The sequence below is a fragment of the Haemaphysalis longicornis genome, unplaced genomic scaffold, assembly GCF_048455015.1.
Source record: "Haemaphysalis longicornis isolate Haplotype H1 unplaced genomic scaffold, Haemaphysalis longicornis Haplotype H1 scaffold_6, whole genome shotgun sequence".
Taxonomy (NCBI): Eukaryota; Metazoa; Arthropoda; class Arachnida; order Ixodida; family Ixodidae; genus Haemaphysalis; species Haemaphysalis longicornis.
Genome location: NW_027526407.1, coordinates 47,115,634 through 47,131,442, shown reverse-complemented (window position 1 = coordinate 47,131,442; position 15,809 = coordinate 47,115,634). Strand labels below are relative to the sequence as shown.

General features: G+C 46.9%; 1 protein-coding gene across 2 annotated transcripts in view; it reads right to left on the bottom strand.

The window, feature by feature from the left end:
- The window catches only part of LOC144142573 (medium-chain acyl-CoA ligase ACSF2, mitochondrial-like), a 55,780-nt gene that overhangs the window by 12,149 nt on the left and 27,822 nt on the right, over positions 1–15,809 (bottom strand). For both annotated transcript variants that reach the window (XM_077674169.1, XM_077674168.1), the window contains exons 2-8: positions 9,175–9,346; positions 8,184–8,312; positions 6,917–6,970; positions 4,717–4,835; positions 3,702–3,749; positions 2,285–2,402; positions 763–858 (exon numbers count right to left, since the gene is read on the bottom strand). In XM_077674169.1, the coding sequence (XP_077530295.1) occupies positions 763–858; positions 2,285–2,402; positions 3,702–3,749; positions 4,717–4,835; positions 6,917–6,970; positions 8,184–8,312; positions 9,175–9,346 (736 nt within the window). The remainder of the gene's footprint in view (positions 1–762; positions 859–2,284; positions 2,403–3,701; positions 3,750–4,716; positions 4,836–6,916; positions 6,971–8,183; positions 8,313–9,174; positions 9,347–15,809) is intronic.

The window sequence follows — 15,809 nt, the reverse complement described above, 5'->3', positions numbered from 1 at the left end:
AGGAAGGGGTAATTTTAATATTGTGGATGCGGCTTAGTTATGTTAAACATCACCTCTGATTTTGCACTATGGCACCTATTCAGGATAGCTAATTTTGACCGATGATTTCAATTTTAAATTTCCTCATGTTTGAGCTGTTTTGAAGACAAGTGAAACCAGCTCGTGGTAGCCCAGAAATACCCCTCGAAGAGTCAGTTTGTTTTCATATTCGCGACGAAATTTTGACTTTTTTGGGTATATTTGTATCTTCTGAAGTGTAAAAATGTGTCGTGGCGGGGAACGTACCGCTCGGCATTATGGTGCATCAACATTAGATTTTTTAGAAAAACGCCACAACGGCGAATTCAGGCACCTTATTCCACTCCGGCAGTAATAATGGGTCATAGTGTGGGAAAATATCCGCAGCTAGATATCAGCTGGTGAACTTGTTCGCCAATTTTTATGCATGCGAACCCTACAGCGTTGCTACAATGATGGCCATGGAAGCGGTAATGGAGGTATCATTTTCAAGTTGCTACGTATACAACTGACAACTAAATTGTGTGTCTATAAAATTACTGATAGAAATAAATGTAAATAAACAATTCTTTATTATTCGTGCACTTGTGGAAATTCACTGGTACAGCACGTTAAAGCATTAAAGTGACGTTTATACGCTTTGAGGTAGGAAAATGACGCTTTGCTTGAGTACACGAAATCACCCACAACTGCGGCATCCTAAGTGCGGAAACACGAATCTAAAACCCACAGGCGTCTCCTCACCTGTTCATGAAATCCCAACATCCGTCCCATGCTCAGGGCATTGTTGATAATGCCGAAGTGGGAAAGCAAGACGCCTTTTGGCTTTCCTGTAGTGCCCTGAAAAGTGAATTGAGGAATTAAGTAAAATCAATCGGTGATACATATTGGATATGCACTTGGAAGCAGTAGTAAATGAGGCAACGTTAAAGGTATATATTGACGCTTGTTTTGCTCATCGAAACCCTATTTGTCGACAGGCGAATGAGCAATGAAACTTTAATCAAATAGGACAGTTTGTCAATAGACTATTCCTCAAATGGACATGTAAATCATTTGAATGAAAGTGAATGACAAGATAAATGGACAGGGTGTACTAAAAAGCGATGTGCAAGGAATTTTGGAACAGACAATTGCTTCATAGCAATTTCATATGCGAAGCATATTTTGATGAGCTCCAGCAGATTTTTTGGCACAGCTTTATTGCCATTTGTTTTCTGGCATGGCTTTCGTGAAGCCGGTGTTACCGCCAAGCAGTCTGTAACCACTTTTTCCATAACGAAACTATATAGGCTTGACCTCTCCATATTACTAGCCCTGGCAGCACAGATCACGCATGACAACATTGTTTAACTTAAAGAAAAAATAGGCATATTTCCAGCAAGACACGAGTACGTAACTGAAAGTACCGCTCTTCCTTTAGCTTAATATAAACACTAAATTGGTTTTTACGAGAAGAAATTAACAGATAAATTATTAGACAATTTGTTGCAGATCCGTTATAGGTGTCTGAGCACAAATGTTCCCATCTTATCGAAACACCGACACAAGAAATAACCCTCGGAACGCCCTAAGGGCCGCGTGGCATAGGCTGTTCACTTACAAACCCTTGCATCCCCACGCCCGGCTGCTGATCCAGCCCCTGATATCAACTTCGCACTGCACTTTCCTACTCCTTCTCTCTACCGTTTTTTTGTGGCCATCACCCTTTCCTTTTCCTGAGTTACACCTCTTGCTGACCTTGAGCCATAGGTTATGACAAAAAGCCGCGGACCTATCGTAACACAAATACTTGTGTGCCCAGCCATGTATTAGAGCTCTGCCGGGCTCCCTCACTGCACTAGTGTGTCGCATGCTGATATCAGGCGTCCTCTTCATTCTTTGCTGTACAACCATTCGTTTTCCCTCGAACCGTGCTCACCTCACCGAGGTTTCAAACAACGTGTGGCAGAGATTTAGTATTTTTATGGTTTGAGTCCCAGGTATGCGTACGCATTAAAATGATAAAATACTCGTAGAGAAGACACCAGATAAAAGTACCAAAAGATATTCGGAAACCCACTCCGTATGTGGTTCCTAGCTGCAAATGGTGTCTTCGGCGATAGCGTTTCCAGGGCTCTGCCCATGTAAGCCTTCCGCCCCTGTTCCCGTTGTTCTCCTCGCTCTCTGTCCCTCTTCACATCGTCTTTCAAATTATCCTCTTCTCCGATTGTACAGCTATTCTTCGAGGAAAGCCTGCGCAGAAAGACCCCCTATGTGTACTTACCGAAGTAAGCTGCACGTTAACAGGATCGTCGGCATGTATCCGCGAAGCCCTTGCCTCCATGTTGGCATAGTCTTCCGGTGTAGCTTGCAACAGTATATCACTGTAGCTTATCGTTCCCCTGTAATTGTTTGTTCAAAAACAGACGAGTCGCTTATCCTGCACATAACGTAATGCAAGGTTAATTATTGAACGCGAAAATGTAGTAGGTCGACAACAACTGAGGAGAGCCACTGGCGAACTTCCATCACGAGCACCGGGTGTTTCGAATGCATTCTGGCTTTTAGCTTGGCTTTCAGTGACCTGCTCACTGTCTCACCCACAAATTTAACGGGTACGAGGCAGTAGGTCTCGGCACGGAACCGGGCAATCGACTGGCTTGACTGCGCGTGCGCGGCAAGGTCGAAAGTGGTAGTGTGCACTTGGAGGTGCTATGACCGCGTATCTGTCCAGCAGTGGTACTGGCCAGTAAACCGCATGACGCCAGCATCACTGCACGAGCAAAACGGCCGCAATTAATTGTACCTACCCGCAGATGCTTCAACCATCACTCTTAAAAAAAAAAAGGTCGTGGCACTTACTAACATAATACTAACCTAACCAGTTACTTGCCGGCCCCAGTGTAAACTAGGTACTTAGTGGATTTGGCTAACTGGTCATGCATAACCTAGTAAAAAGCTACGCGCGACAATGTGTATCGGCTGAGCGTTATTAAGCGGGACATAAATATATTCAACACGCACATATCACACTTAGACAACCAACAAACAAATTGAGCAAGAAAACCAAAGGAATGCACGAGGAGCGCGAGTGCACCTTAGTTACCTAAGAAATACATCTGCTCTCCTTGTTTTTATAGCCAGAAGCGGAAAGTAATTTGATAGAGTTGGTGGACTGCCGCAAAAATCAAGTATTTTACCGATAATTTTAAAAATATGCATTTTAATGTGACCATATACAAGTCAGCATGCGGATTTGCAAAAACTTTTTATCGTGATTTGGAGAGGGACAAGTGATGTAGTCATTACGTTCAATAATTCATAGAATTTGTTACTGACAGTGCAGTATCAAACATGCAGCAGTTACTAAGTGCATAGTCGAGAATAGTGACGGTTCCACACTTAGTGGCAGGACTTACATACCGTTCTAGGGGTTAGTAAAGTTCGCAAGGAGTTAGTAAATACAGCCGTTACTACCCTTTTACGAGCTTTTTTGTTAACAGTGGTGTATACTCGGTGCGGTACAGGAACTGGGTGTCCGACCCGCCAGTGCGGCCAATAGGCACAGAGATATAATATTAAACTCCGGAATAACAATAACCAACGCCAGAATTAACATTAGACCTTCGGAGCAGTCATCGATCACTGGTAAATTTGTGTTAAAAGTCCACAAACTGAGCGTAAAAAGCTGGTGTACTAACGGTTTTGCGGCATTGCTGAGCAGGATGACAAGCTTCAGGTGCGGCAACCTGCAAAAAAGTTGTGCCCCGAAGGCAGCCAAAAGAAGCGGCGTAGTCAGATATATCACGGAGCAGTGTGGGAGTTTCAATTTTTCTATGTGCATCACCATCCCCTTTTCTTCGGAGCATTTTGTTTACAACAACAAGAGTAACTTCGTAAAAAGAGTCGCTCAAATATTCATGTCTGTCTTCGTAGATGACGCGATGACTCATGCTTTGTGGCCAAAGAATCAAACCGGCTCATGAGCTCTATGGGCGCTTAATAGCCACGCAGGTGAACGACATTGTGCTCGGGCAAAATCTAGGTGGGTTTGGTTCCAAGTGAATGTGCTGGCTAGTGTGGTGGCCAGACCGGCCGTATATGCACCAGAGAACAACTTCCATTTATAACATTATTAACACTAAGGTGGCGACATCTGTCGTACGCTCAATGAAGCTTTCCTGCTATAATTATTCACATATTATTCAGACCGAGTGCCTGCGACCTCCTTGCCGTGTTAAACGGGAGCAGTACTTAGCAATGGGGGCATAATATCTTGAAACATAAACCAACGTACGCTATGCTGAGCACTTGGGTTGAATTTCTGGGTTCTTCTGCTTGGCCCCGGCGCATGCGCTGTGACGTGGCTTTAGTAATAATCCGTGCCCTTCGATGCCAGCATCTACAGCTGCGTATATACTTAGCCCAATGCCGAAACTCACGCCTTCGCCTCCTAACTTGCCCTCAGAGTTCTTACTGCCACAACCTCCTAGCCATCTACACGTCACCGTTCTTTCTTAACATTATCCCCAGAGGACGCCTCAATTATACAACTGCCTAGGCTGTCCCCAATGAAAATCGCTTAACAGACAATTCTATTCTACTGTAGCAAAACAGGAAACAGGTCTCTTCGGCAACGGAAATTGAGAGGCATGCTGTCAGTTATACACCGTCACAATCGCAGACGGGTTTGCTGAGTGGTTAGATAAAACGCACCTTCTGCTCTTGAGTTCGCCCGGTTTGCAGTGCTCAAGTTCAGGTGCGATCTCCAGCAGCATGGCGTAGTAGTCAGACCGAGGGTACTTCTCTGACAAGATGAGCGCTTCGCACTCCATCTGTGGGGGTGGTACACACAAGAACAAAAGATTACAGATGACGAAAGCATCAATTTTGGGTAATTTCTCTGCCGCGTGGCAGCCCGGGGTACGTATGTGCTGTATTCTTCATTAATTCAGTAACTATACGACATCTCACATGCACACGGCAGTTCGTAGGGCTGCTACAGCAAGAGAAATAACCTAAAAGGGCCATTTTCCTTTTGTTAACTTTTGCTCGTGGCTATACATCCTTCTCAGCCTTTTCTCTCAATACAGCCTTTTCTCCCAAACATATGCATCCCGTCTCACGTAACAAACAATGAAATTGCCCAATAAATCTGTGACCAGGTATACACATCTGAAAACATTTTTGCGGGCTTCTAAAATTTTTAGTGCAGCTGGAAAACAAACCAGAACTTTGTCTATATTTTTACTTGTGTTCTTCGAAGCAAATGTTTTAAGCCTTCTGGGATAACACTCAATGTTTACGTCCGAGTTCTTGCACACACCATTTTTTACTCGTTCCATCTAGAGCAATGAAATCCGTTTGATGAAGACTCAACATATTTATTAATCTCCGTAGTTGTTGTATAGTTACGTCCTAACCTAAGTGTTGGCAGTAGTTTTGAGGGTACACAAACACACGCCCGCACACGCTGCCCCCCCCCCCCCCCGCCGAACACAGACACACACACTCTCTCTCTCTCTCCCTCTTTCTAGGGACTACAAGAGGTATTTGCTTGGCTTCAAGAGGAAGCAGTGTTTTCACAGTGGTTTGCACTAACTCAATTCAGTGATTTGAATTTACACAAAAATATTGTACCCAAGTACAGGAAAGGCTTAAAGGGACCCTGCAACACTTGCCATCGACTACTAGTAATGTATTTTGGGATAAAGTCTATTGTACCAGAAATCTCCTCCCGCAAGAATTATGAAGATCCGTTCACAATTAACGAAACTACGCGCGATGAGAAATCGCGCATAATCGTTCCCTCTCAACTCGACCGCGGGCAACGCGACGAAAGCTGCGCGCTCTCTCCCGGAGAGGGGGGCGGCTCGCGGCGTTCTCTTCGGCGGCCTTCGATATAGCACATGCCGGGTAGTTTTCTCCTTTTCTCCGCAATGCGGAGGGGCCTATTTCCGGTCTGGTGCCACAAAAAAGCAGGCATGGGTGCCTGCTCGCAAGTGCGCGCTCGGGCTGGTAGGGCGTTTTTGAAGCAATAAACGTTTGTAGTCGAGTGGTCCCGTTGAAAGGGAAGTATTGAGCTCATCACTCAAACTCCGCTCGCACTCAAAACACGAAAGAAACGGCAAAACTGTGCCTACAGGTTCAGGCATAGAAGAGGTTCGTACACAGCGATGACGACGACGGAAATGGGAGAATCTAGCCGCGAAGTTGACCAGTGACAGCCGATCGGGCAGCCATGGCCTATGTGACGTCCCTCAGGCCATGCATAATGAGGACAACTGAAGAGAGAGCGGTTTGTTTTTCCGCGTCTTTCACATCGATTTGCGCGCTCACCGCTTCACGTGCACGTGTAATATTTGGCTCAGGTATTCCTGGCAGTGTAATCTAAACGTTGCGCAGGTTTACTTGCACTGCTCAAAGAGTGTTGCAGGGTCCCTGTATTGTCCGTAACCGACTGTGGTTACGTAGAATATTGTGCCTTGTGATGCTGCAAGCGGCCCCAAACACAACAAAAACAAAACAAAGAAACTCGTTAGGTGTGGCGCTGTCACTCTCAGCGGTGCCGTACGGTAACCGTAGATCCTATGCATGAGTGGCATTGCTGACGAAGCCGGGGCCACATAACTCAACCGCTGCGGCTAGTGACTTTACACCTCCTTGCATACAAATATTTACTGTGTATAACCTTGTTGTGCATCAGCGGGGGCACTAGCCTAAAAAAAGCATGGCGAAAACTATTACTCTGTAAAGCTACGCACTCATGATATGTACCAGACACAGTGTTTCGGCCCAATTTTTGTTTATGGTATTGAACATGGGCTAGAGGTATCACTGGTTTTATCTCTCATTTGGTCATGGTGACGCTACAAATTACCCAGCGGAGGAGATAGTTGCACATATGCCAACATACCAGCTTCAGGCAGTACTCAAGTTCTGGAACTTGATACGCCGTGTTGATGTTGACCTGCGTGAAAAATGAGAAAAAAAAAAGAAATTGAAGTTGGGCAGTACAGCGTAATACAGTTTAAAGTTACATTGCCACTTAACAAAGTTTAGACAGAACATTAGGAACTGAACACCGTGAGCCGAGATAACTTGTATAATGCTAATTTGATTAAAATCACTAGTCAACCGTATATCTCAGGCGAAGGATGCAGTTTTCGAACCCGTTCCCCCCGCTCCGCCAGATGCTTTAGCATCTTCATTTCGGGGTGTTTTTATTAAGCTGAATACCAAGATGCATGTATCTAGCTAAATACTTTTATTATAAGAATTATTAACATTTTCATTTTGCGTATGCTGGTTAGTTTTATTCTGGTTGCATAAATCTAGGATTCAGAACTATGGTGTTTACGTAACTCAAATTATTGGAAAATAATGATGCTATAACAAGTTTTGCTAGGATTGCGACTTTCCCGCTTATAATTAATACCACCCTAGGGTGTGCTACTTCATCAAAGGAAAAAGAATCAATAAAAATCAAACGTAAAAAGTACGACTGCTTCCACTCCTAAACCTCATATAAAGGGAAGTACCATTGACATCATGGAGAATATCACCGAAATGTACTTCAGTTTCTTTTTGTTTTTAATTATACAATAAGGTGACTTTTTTCTATGTTGCCTTTGTATTTCCCTTTAGGAGTGACGTGTATAGCCGACACCAGTTTTTTTCCCTTTTTAGTAGATTATGCTCCACTAGTACTTCATGTTTGAACCTCCCGCGCAAATGTCACGTGCTTCGGATGAGCACGCGACGAGGACGACGACGAAGGACCCGAAGGACCTGAAGGACTGATGAACGCGCAAAAAGCAGAACTTGAAAGAGCAACAGACGCCTGCTTTCGCGGATGCCTAGTTTCGCGTTTCCTTTCTTGGACGCCACCAGACGCCGAGGCCGGTTTTCACACAAGTTACCGGCGCGGACTCGGCAACTGTCGTGCCCCTCACATTTTCGGAAGGGGGTCTCGCGCCGCCTTGGCAAACGGCCGTCTGCCTAACAATTTCGCGACACTCCTCCTCTATTTCCTATCACTGTTCGTTCTTGCCATCGTTCGCTGGGTTACGACGCCGGCGTGAAACCGCAGACGCGGCCTCCAAAGCGCTTGCGCTCTAAAACAAGTCAAAGGGGACGTTTTCCTCGATGGACGTTCCTCCTCCTCGTGCACGGGGACTTACCAGTACGAGGCCTGCCTTGGCGGTTGCGAACTGCACGACTGGCCACTCGTAGATGTCCGTCGCTACAAGCCCGATCTTGGCGCCAGGGGGTAACTTGAGGGAGACCAGCGCTGCTGCCAGCTGGTCAACCTGTGGAACAGGCGTCGTGCGCAGTGTTACCAACCACCCATTTTATTCATTTCATAAAAATCTCTACAGACGGCTCTCAAAAACTGTACTTGTCCCCACATCACTCATAAAAGTCGATCTACACACGCCTTTATGTGAATTCACGGAACCCTTCACACTCGCATTAACGGAAGGAACATAGATTTGCTAGTGGTTCTCCGCAGCAGAAAAAATACACTGTACCACGAAAGGTAGAGAGGGATAAAGTTTGATTATAGTAGTGCATATATTCGGTCAAGGAAAAGTACAGGTGGTTTGGCCCTAAGACATGACACCGTATGCGGTTCTTTTTTTTATATACCTCATTTTCGCGCGTATAATCCGCACCAAAAATGCGAACATTTGAGTGGCAAAGTAGGGGTGGGGATAAAACGCGGTGTTTTTCCTTTAGTGCAGCTACACGGCAATGCGCGTTGTGCCTTGAAGCACCTACGTAGTAACACTGACTAAGCCTCCCACGTCAGCGATTGCGCAAAACATACAAGGAAAAGGAAGGAAAAACAAGGACGAGCGCGGTCTAGAAACTGAATTTTATTAGTGAATTGTGACTTCCGCCTTTCAGTCAGTGTATTCTGCTTTCTAAATATACGCTTTTTTTCTCTCTGCATAGTATGTGATGTGTTGCTTGAGCAGTAGCTTTGGTGCAGCCTTGCCTGTATCAATGCGGACAATACGCGAGGATTTTCTTTTTCTTTTCCCGCGGGCTGAAAGTGGGCGTGTGGATTATACGCATGGGTGGGTTATACACGCGAAAATACGGTAGTTCGCAACGCCCCAAGTGTTTTTAGAGTTCAATGCTGCTTTATGGTATGCAGGCACGCACGTCAAGTTTGAGCTGCGAGTACGTCTTGGAGATGCCCTGGTGGCAGGACACGACGGCTACGTTGTCTCCCTTGGCGTCGGCCATCCTGTCGACCACCCGGCCTACGGTGAGTGGCAGCAAAGGAATGTCTCGGGGCCCGCGGAAGTAGCTGACGCCCGACGAAGCAGCGTGCCTGTGGGAATCATCATCATCAGAATTGTAATCACTGTTAATTTATTTACAATTCTTTTATAGCATGCGAGGAAGCGGCTTTCAATGGATGGAGAAAATTAAATGAACGGAAAGTAAAAATGGAGGAACTTTGTCAAAAACTCACGAAGCCTCTTTTGTTATCCATAAGACAACACGAAACCCCGAGCGGCTGTTGATCAGAGGCAGTCGCACGATTTACTTTGTTTCACCCTTTCTTGAATAAAATTCACATCCACCGTCGACATATCTCTTTTCCTTTCCCTATGGGACTATTTTACCGGCAACCCTTATACTGACATCTTTAGAAATTCACTCAGTAATCCACATTTTGCCCCTTCAATTAGTCTGCTTAATTACCCACATTAATTAATGTTTAAGCTATTCGTCATTGTTAGTCAACTTAATTAGCTTAGTCATACCAGAGTCCTTCAATGCTTTTCTTGAAGGACTCCGGTCATACCCATCGTGTGCCTTAAATCATTTAGTCATCCTCTGCCATCTTTAACTTTGGTCCCCTTTGATTCACTGCAATTCACTTAGTCATCCAGCTTTATTTCCTTAAAGGAGCCATGAAGAGAAAACAAAAGTTTGTTTTATTCGAAAGATTAGGTGTTTCATAGTACCCCAAGCGCTTTCCCGGAAGCAAATGATGCTTTATTCACTGAGAAATAAGGCAATTTAAGCCAAAATTTTAAATCTCCCGCTAAAATTGCACATTTGGTGACGTGAGCAATGGTGTCACACGGGCCGGTCCATGAAACAGATACTTAGTATGTCGACTCCATATAGCACCCACACGCGGGAGTCGACCGAGACGGCGGCCATTTTAAAAATGCTAGTAAAACCTAGTGCACCCGCAGCCCTAGTCATGGAATCGCCTGATCCGGAGAACAAAACTCTCGCTGAGGAGCTCGGGCTTGCATTTAACAACCTCACACCACTTGAACGCTCAACGCTTCTAAGTGCACGAGCGGCAAGAGTTGTGGGATACGCGGTGGACGGAAAAGCGACCATTCCGCGATAGCCACAACAGACGAACGCCCTGCCGTCGGCACCGCTGCCTCGTCAGCGCCGTCGCCACGGACGAATACAGACTGGTACGTATGTGCCGTATTTTTATTACGGTTAATAATAGTTCAACTTCAGTAGCAGTATCGCTTATGCCAGTTGGCCGGTGTCGTGTATGGAAAGCCGTTCGCGCGAGCTCTCTGCTTCGACCAGAAAGATACGAGCGTCAATAGGCACCGGACACTGTAGTTTGCGCGCGACTCCAGCGCCGCCTCTCGCCGCCGCTTAGCAACTCTGGGTCGGTGGATGTCGCGACCGGCCGTTCAGCGCACGTAAAAACACGCGCTGCGTGCGGTTCGACGTTGTGTGGCGGAAGTTTTTCAAGAAACATAGTTATAATTGCAAGTTGCAAGGTCCAAAAGGATCAAAAGGCTGCAGGAAAGAATGATAGTGGCAGCGCCGTAACTGCTGCGCGAGGGACAGCCACAATCGCGAAAGGCAGCCTGCTATCGTTATGTACAGGTTTCTCGCTCGGGCAGCCGTGGGAGAATAAGCGTCGCAAGAAATGATTTTAGCAGTAAGAAAAGTCAAGGAAGTTAGAAAGTCATGGCATTTTTTGTCAGTGGAAGGAGTAAACTTATGAGTACGATTGCCGTTTATGCGCAGCGCAGACACGAAGGGCCGTAAAACTAAAACGTTTGCTTTCAGTGTTTCTCACACATCGCGGGCTGCGATGAATCGCATGCCGTCGTAGTAGTTGCAACACAAAGCGCGACCATTTGAAGTAGACGAACGATAAACGCGTATCGCAGTACCGACTCAGGACCGGGGTGGTCTGTCGTAACTTCTGCAAGTCGTTGTCGTTTTTGATATCACAATCAAGTTGTGCGACGTACACCGTCCCCGCAGCTCGCCGCCGCCATGTTGCCGAAGGCCGATGGGCGGAGCCAACTCCAGCCGGACGGCCCAGCCGGACGGCTCCAGCCGGACAATTCGCTCGCCGAGCGAATCCGACCTCGGCGTCCAACTTGGCCCGACAGGGCCCCCCCGACATAGCACGACAGGCCCAGCCGGACCATGTTGTGGTCTGTCGGACTCAAAAGAAAACGGGCTTGAAGGGATGCCCGGGACGGCGACCAGGCCGCGTCACGGTGACCGCTTCCGCCACGATTGTTTTATCAGCAGTAACCTTTTTTAGCGACATTCACGGCACCGAATGGCTACCAAAAGGCGGCACAAGAATATGCATTTACAGCACTTCGCGGGTGATGCCAAAAGCAATGTCAAGACGGTCAATACGCATCCCGCTAACTGCCCTACTTTGTTCCCCGAAGTGTACATAGTTCGGCCACGCATTCCAACACTCTAAGAACTCGAGGAGTGCTGGGCACTCTGACTAGGAGTAAAAACTTTTGTCCCATATTTCACTCCCTTTGGAAGCATTGGGCGACTCTTCCGAGGAGTAGCGCGTGGCGGCCGAACGAGAGGCGAAACACTCCCCGTGGGATTTACTTGCTGCTTTCGACGCGGAGTTCTTGAACCCTGTGTGGGAATTGCAATGCCATCTCCAAAGCAGCGTTCCGTCACTCCCTTTAGGCGTGAATAAGCTCTATTGGCGGCGTTCCCGGATACTGCAGACGGGTACTACTACTCTCTCTTGGAAGGCATCTCGTTATGCCTCAAGAGCGTTCTGCTATTCCCCGCGAGGCAGCGTGCTTTCGCTCCGCCTGCTACTAGACCCCCCCCCCCCTTCCCCACGATGGTACTATAGGCAGTTACAAGCAAACAAAACAGGACAAGCTATTTTGAAACACGGAAAAGAAGAAAAAACAAGCTCAGACTTTATTTTTCAAAATACCACAACAATCGGTTCATTCTGCAATTTAACACAAAATGCAATTTATTGGGAATTAAAATATCACGGCATAAAAACGGTTCCTACTCCACATGCACACAGGAGGCGTAGCGCCTATTTAGGATACATCCAAGAAAAATTCACAAATAAAAATGCAGCAAAGCAATTGAAAACACTGAAATACAAACATTAAATTATGACGATAAAAATGACATTAACATCCACAAATAAAAAGGTACTGGCATTAGCACGAAAAGCGTCAGTAGAAATACAGCAGTGGGAGAATCGCTAACAGTATTAACATAAAACAAAATGGCCTTAGTACATCAGTGAGTGCTTGACATGAACTGGAAAAGCCAGCTCTTATTTAGCACACATAAAAAATACTTACAAATAAATTTTGCGAAAGAAAAATCTGGGACTAAAACAATTCAGCGTGGATTACTATTAACGCATTACAAGGTGCAATCAACACAAAGATACAAAGCCATTGACACGGCAACTTTGCAACAGATATATTTTGGTGGTACAATAGGAAACCGCAGGAAACATTCCCACTGGGTTTTTTACGCGGGTGGTTCTCAAATGAGGATGCGCTAGTAAGATTTAAAAAGGCATAACTCGGTATTAAAAACAAACACGTTCGAGCTGACTGCTTCATAATGTTGGTGGCGGCCTTCAGAACAGTACCGACCAGGGCACCGTGCTTGAGCCAAAGTAACGTCTACAGAAGCAAGAAGGTGCGCTTCGCCTTTGAAGCGTATTACACAATGAACGGCCAAAACACAGACAGCAGCAATGGGAACCCATCCACGATGTCCAAGGCTGTGAGGAGAAGTATCTTGAATGCGACGGCCACTGCTGCTGACGCCTCGGGGATCTCTCCCTCACTCTCAAAAAAAAAAATATTCGGGAAAGTAGCGTCTTCCCGTGGTTCCTACATAGACAGAAAGAGGGGACAGCAAAGATAAATTCTACAATGAAAAACTATTAACGAGTTTGACAGCGTTAAATGAAGTTTATTGGGTGATAGATTAGTTTTTGCGCCGAGACTGAACCCGTATTGGAATGCCATACTGCTTGGCGCAGTAACCAGTCTAGATGCGGATGTGGTGACCTTGGATGCCACCACGCTCATTGTACCACTTGGCCAATGTCATGTCAGACAGCGCGCTCTACAGCTGTCTGCCTACGCACTGCGCCCCAAACCCATTAGTGCTTACGTGTCCGTAGCTTCAACTGTTTACCCCGCTATCGTTCCCGGTATAAAAACATTTCACAAAATTTAAGGAAACATAACTCTTTTTGTAAGGTTATAATCCCTGAATAATTTGCATTGGATTTTGTCCTCAGCCGACTGCAACGTAGGGCCAATTATACGTTCACAAGACTAGCGTGGAAAAGTTGCTAATGGGTCATATAGCTACTGTTTTCTTCATTCTCGAGTACGCTTCGTTGCATGCACGCTGCAGATCGCAACATTTGATGAGAACCAATAGGCTCGTTATTGAACGATCAGAACGCTCGAACGCTCGAGCGACGGCGACAACCGACGCGAAAAAAGTAATGTAATGGGTACAACAAACAGTGTGGGCAACAGCGACAAACGAAAAAAAGTAATGCATTGCTGCCAATGCCCTTCGTCGTCGTTGCTGCCGCTCGCTTGTGGGCTGCTTCTGTCCGGGAATAAACCCGCGACGGCGACGGCCCGTCGCCTGCCGCTGTCGCCGCCGTCAGCGGCCTGTGTAAAAAATTTTCGCTTGTCTGTGTCGCACACAATACCTGTTTGCCGTACACACTGAGTGAGGTTTCTCGCGTCGCTCATCGCCTTAGACGCATGTAATTACCCCTTAACAGTGCGGTGATACGCCCCGAAAAGTCCCATTTCCGTCCATCCTGCCCTCAAGCAAAACGTAAAAATCTTGTCTGAACAGCATTTCTGTCTGCTGCTGTACGCGCGGCGGTCACTAAAATTATTGCAATTTAGTGACTACCACGCGCTAGACGCGCTCCTATCACTCAGCCTATTGTACGCAATTCTTTGGAGCCGCGCAGGTAGCCACAGCTACTGCACGGCCGCCACTCTAACCCTAGCCGCCGAGCTAAAAGTACAGCGTAGCGCTGCGACTACTCGCGCGACCATGCTTCCTACCTGCGAAAACATTCCGCAAGGATACCAACACTTCACGAATCAAAGGGATTGAAACGGTGCAAGAATCGACGCTGTTTGCACACGGGTACAAAAGCCGCCCTTCAAAACTAAGCAACGGTCAAAATCAGTCACGAAAACGTTAGGACTAACCGCTTCCGCGGACCGAAGTACCGAGAGTAACTCTGCTTCGTTAAATACACAAGACAAGAATACGAGGTTAACTAATGGCTTACCTCTACTTCCCGCCAGCGTTTCTTCGTCCGGTAGATAAATCCAAGGTCGTAATAGCTGCGAAAGATCCCAAGCTCAAGGCGCGAAGCCTGCGGCGGCCGCGGATACAGTCCGGCCATAGCGCGCGCATCGCTACACAGTGCGCATAGTTCCGAAATCGGCCTCAGCGCTGTCGCCGCTGTGATGTTCGTCCGAAAGAAAAACTAGTACCACGCACGCACGCACGAATGAACGAATATACGACTTGCTCGCGTGTGCATGATGTCGCGCTGACGCACAAGCGGCCAGCAGTTAGCCAACACGCGTCGTATACTGTGTCGAAGCAAGTATGACGGTAAGGGATAAGGGCAGGTCCAACTTCCCATGTTGCACGAAGCGTCTGCTTGAAAGCCCACTTCGTTCGTAGCACATTGACATCACGGTCTGGCGCGGCCTGTAAGTCGCCCGTCCGGCCTTGGCGGGTTCAGCGCCTGTGTAGGTTTTTGCAGAACACGCGCACTTCGTGGCTCGCTGAAGGTGCCTTTCTCACGCTTGCTCGGGTGGTTCGCGTTACCTGATCTCCCGGATGTATGACGCGTTACGTAGCGTGATCCACAACTGCGCCGCCGCGGGGTGGGGGGTCATCATTTCTCTTTGCTTAACAAAGGCGCTTGAGTTCCAGCAACCGATCGGTGTGTACGCTTTTATCGTCGCTCGTCAGCCGACGAGATAGTTTTCACCGTAGAGGGTGTATTTGAGATGGCCTCGCAGTGGTGTCGCCTGTTCCTCACACTCCGATCTTGCAGATAGGCCCCATATTGCTGTTAATACCAGTTATGTATACGGATTTCCTTTATTTAACCTAATAAAAGCTATCGTATGTACATGCCTATCTCGGCGACACTAGCCACGGTTGTTGGGTCGGGTTCGTGTTGCGCTTGCAGCTTGAGCTATCAGAAGAGCGCGGACTTCACTTCTTGCAACACTATTTTTCTCAATCGATCTCAGATTTACAATCCGTTTTTTCAGCTCGACTAGGCGCGGGACAAGCGTACGTCTATCAAACTCTTTCAAAGCGACCGTCTGCAGCGGTCCGTAGATTAGTTCCTTCGGTTTGCCGCCTGCCGCCACTGAACGCTGCAAGCAATCGTTACACGAATTCATATTCTTGCACGTTTAGAATGCGCGGCAGAAGTAATCTGGCGCTTTTTACACAAC